The 17,011-nt window shown below is 40.2% G+C and overlaps 1 protein-coding gene across 1 annotated transcript in view; it reads right to left on the bottom strand.

Moving 5' to 3' along the window:
• Positions 1–17,011, bottom strand: part of Kmo (kynurenine 3-monooxygenase) — a 35,081-nt gene that overhangs the window by 6,138 nt on the left and 11,932 nt on the right. The window contains 6 exon segments of the mRNA XM_004626920.3: positions 1,787–1,908; positions 2,696–2,767; positions 10,000–10,165; positions 11,525–11,612; positions 13,169–13,217; positions 16,490–16,579. Of these exon segments, the coding sequence (XP_004626977.2) occupies positions 1,787–1,908; positions 2,696–2,767; positions 10,000–10,165; positions 11,525–11,612; positions 13,169–13,217; positions 16,490–16,579 (587 nt within the window).

The raw sequence follows: 17,011 nt of genomic DNA, 5'->3' as shown, positions 1-17,011 counted from the left end.
AACCGAAGCTATGGCTCAGGGCTGAGCACTTGCTTAGCACATGTGAGGCCCTGGATTCAATCTCCAGTACAGGGGAAAAAAATGCTGGGAAGAAAATGAGAAAGAGAAAACTAGTTTCTTCCAGCTCTAAAGTTCTAGTGTTCTCATCTTCTTGGTTTGCAACAATTTTAATCATCCCTCAAAAGAACAAGTTTGGCAGAATTTGAAGAACTTGAAATATTTTTGTGTCATATGTCATGTCAGGAAATATCATGAGGTTATGAAATTTTCATATGTATTGGTGTATTTAAGCTTCTGTGGAAAACTGACCAAATTACATAGTACATTTGATTAGACTGCAATATACCAAAATTAAAATTAATGTGAATCCTTATGCATTTGGAAATGAACAGTAGTAACTAACTGGACATTTAGAGAAATCATAATACATTGGCTGAAGTCCACATAATTTCATTTAGACAGGAAAAATAAGGTCAAAAGCTCTATCGAATGATGCTCTGACTATAAGAAAGAACAAGCCCTTCTCCCTCAAAAAAAACCCCAAAAAACAAAAAACTACTTAATTGTAATGCATTTATGGCAGTTTGTGAAAGTTATAAATAGAGAAACAGTACACACCGTTAAGCCTTTTCAATCTGTCTGAAGAGGCAAGAAATAGCCATGGAACAGATTTTAAAGGACATAAAGGCTAAATTTAGTGTGCAGGCAGAGATTTTTCTCCATCGTTGGAGAGCAGATCAATAGGGACTGAATTAGCTACAGGAAAAGATGCAAACTAGCAAGTTTAAAAGGTCTGCTATGGGCCAGCAGTGGGCTATCACTTTGACATAATCAGTCATTAAACATTCATAACTACTCTAAAATGTAGGTACCCGGATAAAGGTGAGCCTCAAGGAGGTAAGAGGCCGAGTCCTGCTCGCTACAGCTGAATGTTTTGGAATCCTAGTCCTCAATGTGATGGTCTTTGGAGGAGGGGCCTTCCAGGGTGGTTAATTAGGTCACGGGAGCAGTCCCTCATGGAGCAGGGTAAGTGCCCTTTCGTGTGAGTTCACGGGGAGAAGCTACTTGTATGAACGTTGAGAAACTGAAAAACAGGGTTCTTTCCATTACAAGGACCCAGTCTGTGGTATTTTAGCTGTTGTGGCCTGAACAGACTAAGGCATACTCTTGGTCACCACATGGAGGCATCACTGGGGTAGAAAGTAGATTCCAAGAGGGCCAGTCAGGGAGAGCAGAGGCTGCGAACGAGTCCACATGACAAAGTCCACATGGACATGCTGTTGACATGTACCAGAGGAGCGACAAGTCATGGGCCAGAAAGCTAAAGCCTGAACTGTCTCTTGTGTGGGACTTTTGTGTGCGGGTCCTGTGCTCAGTGATTTTAGAGACAAGGTCTCATGGGCACTGTTATTTATCAGCATTTTACCATGAGGATTCTGGGATAGAAGCTGATCTGAGGCTTGAGGTTACAAATATACCTGTTGGCCAAAGACTTGTGTGTCTCTCAGTGGAAGGAAACACAGTCAGGCTGTACGTCATGCAAAGCCCAAGACACCTGAGATCTATAAGCCTAGGACACTGGTGGCAAGTCTTTCCAGGAGAAGCTGGCCAACTCTCCAGTTTTCTCAGACTCCCTGCTCACAGCAGGACATCCACTGAGACTTACTCTAAAGTGGATTTCTCTCCAAGTCATGCTATCAAATCTAATAAAAACTGAAAAAAAGTTGCATAATCTTTATTTTAATTTAGAATAATAGAACCAATAAGCAAAAAGCAAAACACTTACTTTCCAATGAGAGGGATGAAGTCTGGAAAGTACTTCTGGAAGAAATCCAGCACATCACTGCTGGTAAGAAGTTTTTCGAATTCTTCAAAGGGCATGAACAAAGTGCAAGTGAACGATTTGTTCTGTGAGAGGCAAAGGAGCAGTGTTGAGCGAGAACACGGGCTGGGCAATGCCCCCTAGTGGTGGAGCCCTAAATCACAGAGCTTCCTGCTAGGGCCAGAGTGATTGTCCAAGCCAACTGAAAGGTACCGTTCATTGCTTTGTCTTGTCACCCCTAAAGAAAAGCTCTGCAAGTTTCAGTGGTGCTCCTGGCTTCCTTGGTCATTAGGAGAATTTGTACCCTAAGCTTTCCGTTTTCACCAAGCAAACACTGCATTTCTTAAATTACTAATGAGTTGGTTGTTTTGATAGTTTTCTCTTTTTTTCTTTCTTATACTAGTACCATTAGGCACTGGGATTCAGGGCAGCGGGCAATAGGAAGGAAGGGACCAACCAGAGAAAAGATAGCAGATCTAGATAGGAGAAAGGGGGCTAAGGAAAGAAAAGGCACGCTCTTCTTAAAGAACATATATCTCAATGTCCTACAGGCTGTAAAGTTTGGCGATGCTTCCTAATCTATAACGTAAGTCTCCAGCTTTGCTTGGCGCTCTGTTTCCTCCCAGCCTGCCTTTAATGGAGCTGACAGCCACCCGCCCACGTAAACTCCTGTTATTCATTCAAGTGAAGTCTTTCCGAAAAATACTTGAGTTCCTTCCCAGGTCTGCACCGTAACCCAAAGCTTTAAAGGTATACTCATTAAATAGATTAACAATGCAGACATCAACTAGGTACACATATACAAAGCACAAAAGTGATGAAACGCAGTAATTGTAGATGCAAATTTGAAGTTAACAAGAAATTCTGTATTACCGTGTTAGGAAGTGCAATCATCATAAAAGTATTTCTAGGCCAAATGTGCAGGTAATTAGGCTCCAGGGCAAACTACAGGGGAGAAAAAGCATGGATATATTTGGTCAATGCATAATACAACAACTGTATAAACCTGACTCTATATTGCTCCCTCAGTGATTTATACCGGTGTTACACATGGGAAAGGACATCTATTGCAACATCTAGAAGTTACCTTAGAATGATTTCTGTTCTATCTTTATAAGCTTAACTTTAGGTGAATTTTTGATACCAGCTATAAATCAGGATTTGAGAACATACTATGTTCTCTTTTTCTCTCTCCATATACACACACCTATATGCACATTTACATGCATAAGCACATATGCATAAATATAAAATTAAAAACATTAAGTACTGTATATATGTGGGAAGTTCTATATGCATAAATATGTATAAGAAATATCTTTATTTGAGTATTTTTTTAGTTGGACAGAACAGCCTAAGTTTTTCACAAGGCAAACAAAATTTTAAAAACAAGCTTTTTATCTCTTTCCTATAACATCAGAGAATATTTCTTAAAGTTATTTCTCTATAATACCTGCAATGATAATCTGAATAAATGTGGATTGCTTAGGTAGATCAATTAACCTAAAGACCTATAGGTATAGGTACAGGTATATATAGGTATAGATATAAATACAGAACATAGACCTTTATCATTATATAATTTATAAAACATGTGGTCTATTTTACAGATATTTCAAACTTGTATTTTCCTACAAATATTTAGACACCTTTCATATGTGTACCTTACATAGAAAGAAGACACTAAGAGAAGAGCTGGTGTCCCAGCCAGCATTTTCATGTTGAATGTCGTTACTGCATCTTAGGAGAAGGCACAGTGCCTGCCTCCCCCTTTTTAATCCCTGGGTCTCAGAGAAAGCCCACCACACAGACCTAGACATGAGTAAGTGCATGGCAATTTGACCTCAGAGATATTACAATGCAGTGGAATGGACAAGAAGGATCCATGCGAAAAACCCAACAACTTTGCTTTAACAACAGTGTATGTCATGGAAAGTCAGTAAGTGGTTTGATGTCAAAAAAGAAATGCAGGAAATAAAAGGTTGATTGATGAGTTCTTGTAGGGCTAGGATAGTTTGAACAAAGTACTGGTGGAGAAGAGGAGTGTGTAGAGGAAAGGAAGCGAAGGGCAATGGTTTCTGGCACAGGGGAATTTGCTGAGCAGGTGGAGGAGGCTTGAAGAGCCAGTCTTTTATGGAGGTGGTGAGGAGATCGGATGGATGAGCAGATATCCTTGCTTTTCCTTCTTGGGATTTTTTAATATCTTCTGACCTCTTATCTAAGTCTTAGAACTTCAAAAGGTGAGAAAAGCAGGAGAAATAATGGGAAGTATTTTTTTCACCTTTTACTTTAATAATAGTCATCACTTCTCATTAAAATAGTTTGAGAGACACCATATCTTCTGTCTTTCTCATCGGCTAAAGAATTGTTTATATGTCATTATACTATACACAGAATGATACCAAAAACATACTGATGCTCACACACATTTAATAATCTTATTAAATGATTCTTAAATGTTCAGCTTCTTTATTATCAAGTCATACTTTCTTTAGCTGTTTTCATGGGAGAGCAGTCCCAAGCACGGCTTGGCATAAGCATCATTGGTCCTTTCACCACATGTCTCTCTAAACCAAAATAATTTTGTACCTGTGCACAAAGCAGATTTAAGATGAGCCTATACGGCCACAGAGATAGCTTAGTGGTATCAGTACCTGCCTAAGCAAGTGCAAGGACCCTGGTTTGATCTCTGGTACCACAGTGCCATCCCCACCCCGGGCCGGTTGAGCTATCCACAAAAAAAAAAAAAAAAAAAAAAAAAAAAAAGATGAGCCTCCAGGGCTGGGGGCAGGTGAGCTCCTGACTCTTACATGTGAAGCACGTACCTGAGTTTGATCCCCAGGACCAAAGAGGGGTGGGCTCCTGTAAAATTCCTCAAAAGCTTTTCTTTTACCCAATCTCTTTCTTACTTTATCCATCAGAGATGAAGTATGTCTGCTGTATGTATTACATTAAAACAAAAGGAAGGAAAAGGAAATATAAAGTTCTATAGGCTTATTTTGGAGCCATGTAAAAATATTCCTATGTCTGGATCACCTTAGCATATTGTTGTCAGCATTAGTGTTTATTGCTACTGTTTTGCTTTATTTATTTTTTTGAGACAGGATCTTACTATGTAGTTCAGGCTGGTGTTAACCTTTAACCATTCATGTAGCCCAGGCTGGCCTCAAACTCATGGTAATCTTCCTGTCTCAGCTTCTGGAGTTCTGGGATTACAGGTGTGCACCACTATCCCTCCTGCTTTTTGTTTTTTGAAACAAGGTCTCCCTTTGCAGCTCAAATTGGCCTTGAACTCACTATGTAGCCCAGGCTGGCCTCAAATTCTCAGCAACCCTCCCACCTTGGCCTCCCAAGTGCTGGGAATATAGGTGTGTGTCACCACGCCTGGCTATGTTGACACTGTTTTTAAAAAGAATGACATTTTTTTAAAAAAACCCACTAAGCATTACTATTAATTATATATAGCTGCAAAGGGGTTGGCTATCTTTACTTTAACAGGCACTATTCTGCTTAGGACCAAGATGCTTTTTCAAAAGAATTCTATTACCTTAAAATCTAGACTTATTGGCTCTGAGAACAAGACCCACTAGAAAAATCATAGAGTAAGTATTGAAACATTAGTGAATGCATTTTTGACTAGGAGGAGAAGTAGAAATGCATTGAAATGTCAAAATACGGACTTGACTGCCTTATGCAGTTTGTTGATGCCACTATCCCCCACTATCTATTTTATAAATCTGCATTTCAGGTAGAAAGAATTAAATCAGCACCTTTAAAACAGATGTTTCATAGGCAAGTGAAGCATTTAATGTGATCTAATCATATGAACTTATAAGTTGTATAAGCTTCAGTGAATATTTTAATTTCATTAACAAGTTCCCATATTCATTTATGGCAAAATAAAATAAAAAATAAAAATTAGTTTTATTTCTAAAAATAAAGTGGTAGGGCCAAAGATATAGCTCAGCAGTGCAGTAGCTTCCTGGCAAGTGAGAGGTCCTGAGTTCAATTCCCAGTACCAAAAACAAAATAAAATAAAGTTGCATTTAACAATTTTTCTAGGAATTAGCATGCCATTTGTTTGCCATGTATCAGTGGAACCAGGGAATGAAGAAAATACAATGGAAATCTCTTTGCAGCAGTTCATTAGTGTTATAACCTTGTAACCGTCTCCATTTTTGTAACTAGAATGGCTATTTTGTTATACAACTCTGTATGTTTCTGTTAGAACCTATGTGATTGACTCCATTTTGTAACCAGAACAGCCATTCTATTGTACACCTCTGTACGTTTCCACTGTGATTTTACTAACAAGGACTGTTTGGTATAAGCTAACAACTTAAGCTCCATTTTGGTGACTCAGGCCATCCTCTGGACCTCTGAACACAGTGTTTTAATGTTCAAACTATTCCTTTGCTCTAAACCACAGTGTGTTAAAGGTTAAAATCTGAACTATTTCTTACTCCACACAATATGTCCCTTGATCAACACCATGCCATAAATTGTAATTATTTGTTCCTGAAGATTGTAACCACATGGTAAAAAAGTATAACCTAATTTCCCGTACGCAGACCCTGACCCCTGGGCTACATTTCTCTCCTGCTTAGATCACAAAACCTCTCCCTTTTGCGGTTTTCAGCTTTATAAACCCCTGTCTCTCCCTACCTGGGCACACACTTACTAGGAGACAAGAGTACGTGCCGCCGCTGAGCTCAGCTAAATAAAGCACTTTTTGCATTTTTAAGTTGAGTCCGGTTTTTGATTTTTGGGTTACAACAATCAGGCATTTTATATGATTAATTATTTAAATACCATCTGATTCCATCACGGCTATAAGAACTCTGGGTTCTCAGTATGCTGGAAAATTGCTTTCTCTTAGTAAAGGTAGTGTGTCACTGTAATGGGCTTCGGGGTCCACCCAGGTTACTAAAGCATATTTCTGGCATGTCTGGCCAAATCACGGAGACATGATGCTGGGGTTGAATCTGGCTTCTCCTCCTTTCTTCTCTGAAACTGTTCCCAAGCTCTGTTCCTGGCCACTATGAGCTAAGCAGCTGTGCTCTGCCGCGCCCTCCTCTATGCCTGCTGTCTCAGTTACTCTTCTCTTGTTGCTGGGACAAACACCCGACACCCAAATTGAAGGAAGGAAAGATTTATTTAGCTCACAGTTACTGGAGGTTTCAGTCTATACTCAGCTGGCTCCAAGGCAGCCTGGCACATGGCAGAGAGCAACCTTTCATGGTGGTGGCAAAGAGCAAGAGTGCAAGAGAGAGGTAGCAGCAGCTCCAGCAGCTAACTTCTCTTCCCTTCTTACATTGAAATGCAAATTACCTGCCCCAGGGCAGGTGCAGCATCCACACCCACAACAATCAATCACAAACTCCAGAAGCTGCCCCAAGACTGCATAAGACTTTGGGAGGACAACGATACACAAACGGTAAAACCCCGCCCCTGGACCCCCAAAGACTCATGCACATCCCTTTATGCAAAAGCCAATCTAGTCCATCTCTAAGAGTTGCCGAAGTCCCAACAGTTTTAGCATTACTGCCAAGTCCGAGTTGCAAGTCCCCTCCAAGATCCAAGGCAAACTCTCAACTGCTAGCCCCTGTACAAATGAAAAGTTAAACAGTTCCAACATTCAAAGGCACAAGATAAACATTACCGTTCCAAAATGTACATACAGCAGGATACCAAGCATTGGGACCAACACAAATCCAAAAACTAGCAGGGCAGACTTTAAGTCCTGCAGTTGCATGTGGGACATCTGAAGCAATCTGTGATGAGTTGTGAGCTCCAAAGGTCTTACATGGCTCTGCCCCTAAGGCACTCACGGTGGTAGTTCCCATGGCATCGCTCCTAAACTGGCTTTGCTCCCTCCTTGCAGTTTCCCTTAGATGATCCATGTTCCTGGCTTTTCTAAACTTCTGGGGTTTCCATGGAATAAGCTTCTCACAGCTTCACACACTGCCCTCTCAGGGCACACTGCTTGGCCTCACAGGCCTTCTGAAATCGAGGTGGAAGCCTTCTTAACCTCAGAACTCCTGCATTCTGCATGCGCCTAAAACCAATACACGTGGATGATGCCAAGGTCTGCTGCCAGCTGGAGCAGTAGCCAGCTTTTCCTCTCTCTTCACTGTAGGGGTCGAGTGCCTGGATCACTGAGCACTCTGACCCTGATTCTGAAGAATCAATTCTCTATGCCAGGGCCATTCTGGAACTGGGTGTGGCCAATGCCGCCACTCTGGAACATGGGGCTCTGCGGCTTTCCCCTCAAGGCAAAGGCCCTGACCTTTGCAGTTCTGAGGCTGCAAAGGGTGGAGGCCTGCCTTCTCCTGTGATGCCCTCAGGCCGTCCTTTCCATTCTCTCGTTCCTTCTCGGCAGCTGAGATCCTCTCAGCTCCATCTTTGCAGTCCACAGCTTTATTGGAGCTTCCTTTCTGGTCAAATTCACGTTTTAAGTCCTCCAGCTGGTCTCCTTGTTCTTCATTTTCAACATAAATCTGGCTAAAAGCCCCCAGTTACAACCATGCCACCACCCCAATATTTGGCGGCTTTGAAATATCTTTTGAAAGATTAATCAGTCCACCATGCTTAAACTCACTCTCAGGCAAAGTTTCTGGACACAAACAAAATGCAGACAACTTTTCTGCAAGGTAAAACACAAATGATCTGGAGTCCAACAACCAATGCAGTCCTTCTTCCCAGCAGATACCTCCCCAGCCTGGTCTTCACAGGCTGGCTTTTCATCAGCCTTCTGGTCTTCTAAGCTCTGGCCAGAGTCTCCCACACAGTACAGTGAAGCTGTTCCAGCTCATTGGAAGTGGGCAACATCTCCAACCTTTCCTATCTCTTCCCAAAAGCCATTCCCAAAAGCTTGTAATCCACATGGTCAGGCTGAGACACAGCAATGACTCCCCTCCTGGTACCAAATTCTGTCTTAGTTACTCTTCTCTCATTTCTGGGACAAATACCCAACACCCAAATTGAAGGAAGGAAAAGTTTATTTAGCGCACAGTTTCCAGGGGTTTCAGTCCAAGGCAGCCTGGCACATGGCAGAGAGCAACCTTTCATGGTGGCAGCAAAGAGCAAGAGCACAAGGGAGGGGGAGCAACAGCTCAAGCAGCTAGCTTCTCTTCCGCTTACACTGAAATGCAAATTAACTGCCCCAGGGCAGGTGCAGCACAACAATCAATCACAAACTCTAGAAGCTGCCCCAAGACTGCATGAGACTTTGGGAGGACAACTATACACAAGCCATAACACCTGCCAACTGTGAAGTGAGTCCCCTGGAGCCATTAGTCAAATTAAACTTCTACTCCTTTAAATTCATAAGTGTAGAGTGTTGTGTCGCAGTGACAGGAAATCTCGCTTATACATTTGCTAACCTTTTCTTTTCTCACAGAGAATATAGACAAATGATATTGTGATGGAACACAAATTCCTTGTATGTTTTCTGTAATGGGTCAACTCACATTTTAGACTATAAATGTAAATCTTGTGTTTTCTGTTGTGTAAAAATGTGTACTCACCACTGTTCTAAGGTGTTTAGTAACTAGTGGCTGTTTCTTGGTGTTTGCTAAGATAAAATTCTTACCGCACCAATTCTTGTTAACAAAGTTAGCTTACAGAGATGACTTCAAAAGGAAATTAAATGGGCTTTAACTTCTTGTAACCTCAGGCTATGCAAGGCTGCATGCAAGTACTCAGGTGCAAGATAACCAGAAACTAAAAGAAAGCCCCAGGAAATTTAGTTTGAGTAGTGGTTACACTGACCCTGAAAGCATTGTTTGTGTCAGACAATGAATTTGTTTACCAAATGGGATGTGGTTCCAGGTTTTAAACCTCCCCTCTGCTTCCTGGGCTAGCTGCCCTTCGTTCCCCTCCTGCGTGAGTGCTGATGGGGGCCCTGAGCTCATTAATAAATGGCTTTCCAAATTCCAATCTGACTGCTCTGGTTCCTATTCTGAGCCACCCATAACATTTTCCTCCTCTTCCTCTCAAGAAAACATGCCACAGGTTATGGAGTGATATTACTACAGGGAAAGCTATATATCTGACCTACTATGAATTACAAAAGCCTTTTGTTGGAACTCAACATTGATCAAGACATGCCACTGAGAACCACTGCACAAATTGTACTCCTATGGGGAGGGGCAGGGGAAAGAGAAAGAACTCACATCTCCATTCTTAGGTGGAATGCTCAACTCCATGTACCCGTGAGGAATGTAATGTTGACTGTAATCAAAGCGCGGTTTCTTCATAAGGTGATTTCTGACAGTTGAATAAGCTCCATCACATCCTACAATGAGGTTACATGTGACATCTTTGGGAACTTTGTCAGCTCTGAAAAATAGAGTGAATCATCCAAAACAAGCCAAAAGATCTAGTAAAATATGATGGTATACTTTTACTTTGGTATGAAAAGAAGTGGCTCAGTGGTAAACAGAAAAATCCCTTTTATGTGTCTTTGAGCTTTGAGTCAATAGACATAAAATTAAATGAAATCACTTGTCCAGTCACAGTTTTGTTTCTGAGACTGTGATACATAACCATGCTGATTAACAAAGATACACTAAGCCACAGACATGTGGCAAACATCTTAGCTCTCTGCATGAAGGAGGAGAAATCCTGAGAAAAAGAAGATGTTCAACAATACATTTGTACAATCCAAAATGTATGAATGAATGAGTGAATGAATGAATGAATGAATGATCAAATGCAGGGATGTGACTAGAGTTTTTAGGAGCAATAAATTTAGTTGTGGCAAAAGGTATCAAAAGACAAGCTCAAGAAAAGAATATTTATTGTCCCTTATTCTCTAGGAGTAGATACAGGATACCAGAATGTGAGGATACTCAAGTCCCTTAGTATAGTGTTTTCATATAAACTATGTGTAGCTTCCTATACACTTTATCTCTAAATTACTTATAATGCCTAATAAAATATAAATGTTATGAAAGCAGTTGTTATACTGTATTGTCTAGAGAATAATGGTGAGGAAAAGTCTGCACATATTTAGTACTAATACAATTAAAAAATAGTTTTGACCTAAGATTGGTTGAATCTACTGGGGAAGACCCCACAGACATACATGACTGGCCAGTTGTACGATGTGTGGAAGGGAAAAGGGGAGGAGATGAAGAGAATTGGGGATCTAAAGACTAAAGTTTAAATGCATTATTCAGACAAAACTGAGAGTCAATTTTTCCACTAGAAAGATTAAGTATGAAGAGTGGTAGCTCAATAAAACCCAGTTGGCATTTTGGGATATTAAGATATGCCTATAATCAGGAAATTAACATTCATTGATTAGGAATCCATGTCATACCCCAACTCTCAGATCTGTGGCAAGGCATTTTAGAGGAGGTAGAATCAGCATAGGAGGGACAGAAAACAGAGAAATCTGGGTAAGGGAGCATCACCAATTTCAAGAGAGGGAAGCTTTTGAAATTGAGTATGATCACGAGTCTCAGATATTATGGGAAGGTGAGATAGTATGGACATTAAGAAGAATCACGGGCATGTGCTCAGAAAGCACTCAGGGTTAATTTTCAATGTAAAATTCCCTGAGTCTGAAAACTATTTGAATTACCTTTTCCGTTATCATTTATGTCTTTTAAAGGAGCTAAAGAACAAAGTTTATACATCCATTTGTCCACCCTAAGCCTTCACCTTTGAAACCAAAGCTTGACCCATGATTACCCGAGCACTGTGATCACTCCTTCTTCTGGGTTGCATTTCAACAGCCTGTGGCCAAAGTACACCTTCACGTTGGGGTATTTCTCAACAGCTGAGGAAACAGAAAGAAGATAAAGAGAAATGAAGTTCCAATGCTCACTTCATTTGATCAAGTGGAAATATTAATCAATTTCTTGAAGCAGTATTATAGAGATAATTTATTCTTAATAATGTAAACAAATCTGTAAAATTGAAATTTGACAACTGTTTGGCAAATGGTTACTATATTTTTAAAAATAAAACAGGAGTAAAATCAGTTATCCAGCTAATTGCATTGTGTGAATACAACGCAATTGTGTTCCTCACATCCTTATAATTTTTAGGAGCTTTAGAAAAAAAAAAGCTGGGGCTGGAGAGATGGCTCAGTGGTCTAAGGCACCTACTTAGAACAAGCTTGGCAAAGCATCAGGGACCGCGGTTCAACCCCCCAGCACCACATGCCAGCCAGCCCCGCCCCCTGGTGGGCTGAGCTGGCCACACACACACACTACTGTCTCTGTCTCTCTCTCTCTCTCTCTCTCTCTCTCTCTCTCTCTCTCAAATAAATAAAAAATAAAAAATAAAAATTTTAAAAAAAGAAAAAAAAAGCTCTCATATTTCAAAAGTTGTCTTTAACTTAAGGATTTATTTATGCAACTATAATTAAATGCAATTCAGGAGACTTTGAGGCCCCAGGTCCTGTGTGCTCAGGAAGTCAGTTTGAGTGACTGTCCCATTTCTTCTGCCTCTCAGCTCAACTCAGCTTGTTCGATTCAGTTCAGTCAAATTCTATGCAATTCTGTCCAACTGACATACTGCAAACTGACTGGTGAGGGGACTGTGGGGAAGTAAGGAAGAGTCATGTGCAAGCAGCCATCTCCAAAGAGCAGAACTGCAGAGCCACCTCAGGAGGGCTTGGCTTGAAAACTAGAGCTACTTGAGAAGCACACTTTGCTGACAGTGAGCCCATTTAGTACAAATGCCAAAGAGAAGAAATTAGTATGAGCTGGGGTTAAATTTAGTGTAGACTGAAAGGCACATAGGGTGTGATTAGTTATGCAAATTACAAGTTCAATTTATAGCCCAATGGCTTTTCCGTTAGTGTGCAGGCATTTTTATTATTTCGGGTTTTATTTTACACCTTACTCTTTTCAGCTTGTTCAGTGCCTACATATTTGGTCTCCTGCAAATAGGAACCTACACGTTCCTTTCCTACCATGCATGCAGCTATAATGTTAGCCAGGGCCCTGTCTTATCAGACTGCAGTGCCCCCAAGATCATAACTCTCTCCCGCCCTCCACATGGCTGCTGCTAATTTTTGGAAATGCACATCAAATTGTCACTCTGCAAATTGTTGGGCCATGTCTGTTGTTCCACTAGACTATGAGGTCATCAAGTGCATAGACATAAGAGGCATTCAGCACATGACCAAAAACATGTGATTTTCATTTAGATGATTGATAAGGGATACAGGAGGAACTATTACTGCTGTAATAGACTTTGTAATGTACATAGTTCTACTCTTTATAACCCATAAAATGGAATAGTAAGTAAATCCCAATAAATCAAACAATAAGGTGAGTCCCATGTGCTTTACTCAAACTAGTAAATTAAAAACATTGGACTTACCATCGAGTAGACTCTTGTTCAAATTTTCTCTGCTTATAGAAAGAATATACTGCAAAAAAAAATAGATCAGATGATATTTCTGGAGAATGGACAGTGAATTCTAAGTCACTCAGTAACAGGAATTATTTATTACTCAGCAGAAAGTAGCAAGCTTAACTTTTTGTTTCTGTAATTTTTATTGGTACGTGTTTGCAATACATAAAAATTAGTTTGACTTACACCAATTTGGATATATATCATATATTTGTCTTCAATTATTTATAGTTTGGATTTCTTATATAAGAGAAACCATGGAATATTTATCTTTCTGTATGTGATTTATTCCACTTAACATTATGGTCTCAAGATCCATCCATTTCCTTAAAAATGATTCAAATTTATCCTTCTTTATGGCTGAGTAATTCTCCCTTATATATTTATTCCACGCTTTCTTTACTCATTCATCTGTTTGTGAACATTTCTATAATTAAACTATTGTAAATTGTACTGTTACAAACATGGTATGCTTGTTTCAGTATAATACAATATCTACAACTTTTCTAGGAAGATACCTAATGTAGCTAGATCAAATGGAATTTCCATTTTTAGTTTTGTGAGGATTCTCCATACTGATTTTCTTTTTTAAAAATTAATTTTATTGAGAAAGAAATATCAATGAGACAGTTTCAAAACAGATTAGTAGGATAGTTACAATAATTAATACATTGCATATTGTTGTCTTCATAGTAGTTATTCATAGTGCAAGATGCAGACATGATATCTTGTCTAAACACTATTAGTACAAATCTTTCTTCTCATTGATCTAAGGGAAAGTGGCTGTATATCTAACTAATTTGCATATATATGTGTATATCTATACATATATATATTTCACTACAAAATGGTCCTTTATTTATATCTCCCTTTTTTGATTAGCTTTGTCAGAGATGGGCATTCCATTGCTATTCAAATATTGTAGGTGCGTGAATTCAGCAAAATAATCCAGTAGAGTCAGTAGACCATAACAGTAGTGGGTTACCCGCAGGACTGGCAATGTCAGAAGCTGTTGACTTGATTTCCGCTCCACGCACCCACGGGACCCCCCCCCCAGACCCATACTGATTTCCATAGTGGTTACTAGTTTACATTCCCACCAGCAGTATAGAACTTTTCCCACACCCTCACCAGCATTTGTTTTTTTTTTTTCTGAGTTCTCTGATTGCACTGAAAATGTGGTGATATAAAACCTGAAGAATGGGGTGGCTGTAAATTTAGTAAGAACTCAGTTCTTAAGAACTGAGAAAGTGCTGGAGAGATGGCTCAGTGGAATAAGCGCTCCCTTGGCAAGCGCAAGGGCCTGAGTTCAATCCCCAGTTCTGCCCCCCCTCCAAAAAGAACTGAGAAGCCACTTTTGGTTCTTAAGTCCAAGTCACCCTCCCCATCTAACTTCTCTGCTATATGAGCAATGTCTTCCATCTGTTGATGTATGACAGGCTTGGACACTGGAGAGGGTTTAAATGCCATGGTTTGGTCTTCCTCAGCACATCCCGTGACTGTTAGGAGTCACTCTCAATATAGTAAGGAGAGCAACACAAGTATGAGCTGTGCTGGGAGCACCCATGCAGCTTTAGAGCCTGAGACCTAAATCTCATTTTCTCTGTGAAATCTCTGCAAACTCTCCTCTGCCTCTGAGCCACTCTCCTATTTCTTATCTGCATCACTCACGTGAAGACTTCTCATGATGAACTTGAAGTCTGTCTGTCTCTATCAGACTGGCCTCCTTTTTGTTCCCAACATTAGCACAGTTAGCACACAGGACCATTACTATTTACTAGAATAACAGAGTAGATTTAATATATAGGGTTAATATTTAATCTGCAGGTGTAAGCTCAACTTGCCTTTTAAGAAGAGATGGCATTTCAATCTTTTCTATAGATCCTAGCTCAATTTGGAGTCAGTTACATAAGAATGCCAGTTAGCTAAAGATGTTTATAATGCAAAGAATGGCTAAGGAGACTCTTATTGCATGCATTAAGACTCTGGGGCCGGGGAGATGGCTCAGTAAGATAAGTGCTTGACTGGCAAACACAAGGATCTGAGTTCAATCCCTGGTTCCACCAAAAAAAAAAAAAAAAAAAAAAAAAAAACAACAATAACAACAAAAAACCTCAGAGGGGCTGAGAAGATGGCTCAGTAGAACAAGCACTTGCCTGGCAAGCGCAGGGGCCTGAGTTCAATCCCTGGTTCCACCAAAAAGAGACTTGGAACCTATGCCCTTATGCAGGAGATAACAAGTGGTTTGCTATTTTTCCAAAAGCCATTATCAAAAATTTTGATCCTGCCTGTATCCCAAAATCCTTAGTTGTTGAAATGCTTTTCTTTTTATCCACATTTATCATTGCAAGACCTCCAAAGACTTTGTTGTCATGAATATATATGTGTTTTACCTCGTGCTACTCAAAGTGAAGTCTGTGGACCAACAGCACGAGAGCCACCTTGGAGCTGGTTAGAAATGCAGAACCTCAGATTCCATCCAACCCTACCAAACCAGATTCTGCATTTCAACAAATTCTCAGGGGAAGCTGAGAAACCTGGATCTGCCTACAATAGGAGCATGGTTCACAGTGTGACCCTCACTGGGGCTTTGCAGTTATTAAGGCATTTCTGGATGAAAAGAAAGCAATTTGGAATTCACTACTTATTGATGGATGGTTGGGGCCTTCCTTCTATCTCAAGCAAAAAACTTGGCAGGTATAATTAGATGAAAATACCTATTTTTCCCAAGTACATTTGGTACTATGGGAGAGATAAGAAAAGCACAAAATTGGATAATGAATTTTGGTTTGTAATCACCATCTGGCCTCTGTTGTTCTAGAAATCATGGAGTACTGAAAACATTTCTGGTGCATTCTGTGCATTCTATTATAAGCAAATTTAGGGCAAGAGGGTTAAGGGAAGGCAATGACACCATAAAATCCCCTCCAGTTGTTATTGTATATTATGTGTGACAACAAATAACATGGTAATTTTCTCCAGTTGAAAACAAGCTGGGAGGAAAAGTTCATCCCAAGCAGCTGGGCTGCAGGAGCAAAACACAGAGGCGGGAAACGACTTCATGATGAAAACAGTAATAATAGCCAATTCTTTTTATTATGCATTATGAGCTAAAGCCTGTTTTGCGCATATTCTATGAATTAACTTGTTTCTGAGGGCTAGTCCTATGCAGGCCATGCCGAAGGTAAGGCTACCAAGGAAGAGAGGCACCAACAAGCACGTAACAATTCCAGACCTTAGATTTTCTTATAATCCCATCTCAAACCGTCATCTCCAGGGTAGACCTACCTGGTGCTTTTTTCCATAGGGAAGTGCAGATTTTTTTCCCGAAAGAGAATGAATCATTCTTGCTCTCAAAGGAACACCTTGGGAGACGATCTGAAATGAAACCAGAAAAAACGATTTCAGTTACTATAACCTGACACTGTACATAAAGATAGATACTGGGTTTAAAATGGGATGTTCGATGGGATAGGTGTTTGCTGAGGATCTCTCTTCTAGCTCTGCCCTGTGCACGTCGGACTTCATTTTAATGACACCATAGAAGATAACTCAGATCACCATTGTAGATCCTAAGTTGTACAGCTAGTGATATGGAGCAGAGGGGCCTGTCCAATGTGGATTCAGGTCAGAGTTTCTAGTGGAAACTTTGATGGCCTCTGGGAAATAATACAGTGTTGCTATATGGATTTTTAAAAATATAATCCTTGTGGGCCAGGGAGATAGCTCAGTAGAATAAGCGCTTGCCTGGCAAGCACAGGGTGCTGAGTTCAATCCTCCGTACCGCAAAAATAAAAAAGTAAAAAAAAA

Source organism: Octodon degus, unplaced genomic scaffold (assembly GCF_000260255.1).
Source record: "Octodon degus isolate 3935 unplaced genomic scaffold, OctDeg1.0 scaffold00017, whole genome shotgun sequence".
NCBI lineage: Eukaryota > Metazoa > Chordata > Mammalia > Rodentia > Octodontidae > Octodon > Octodon degus.
The sequence above is the reverse complement of the archived record's forward strand: the minus strand, read 5'-3'. Positions and strand labels throughout refer to the sequence as shown.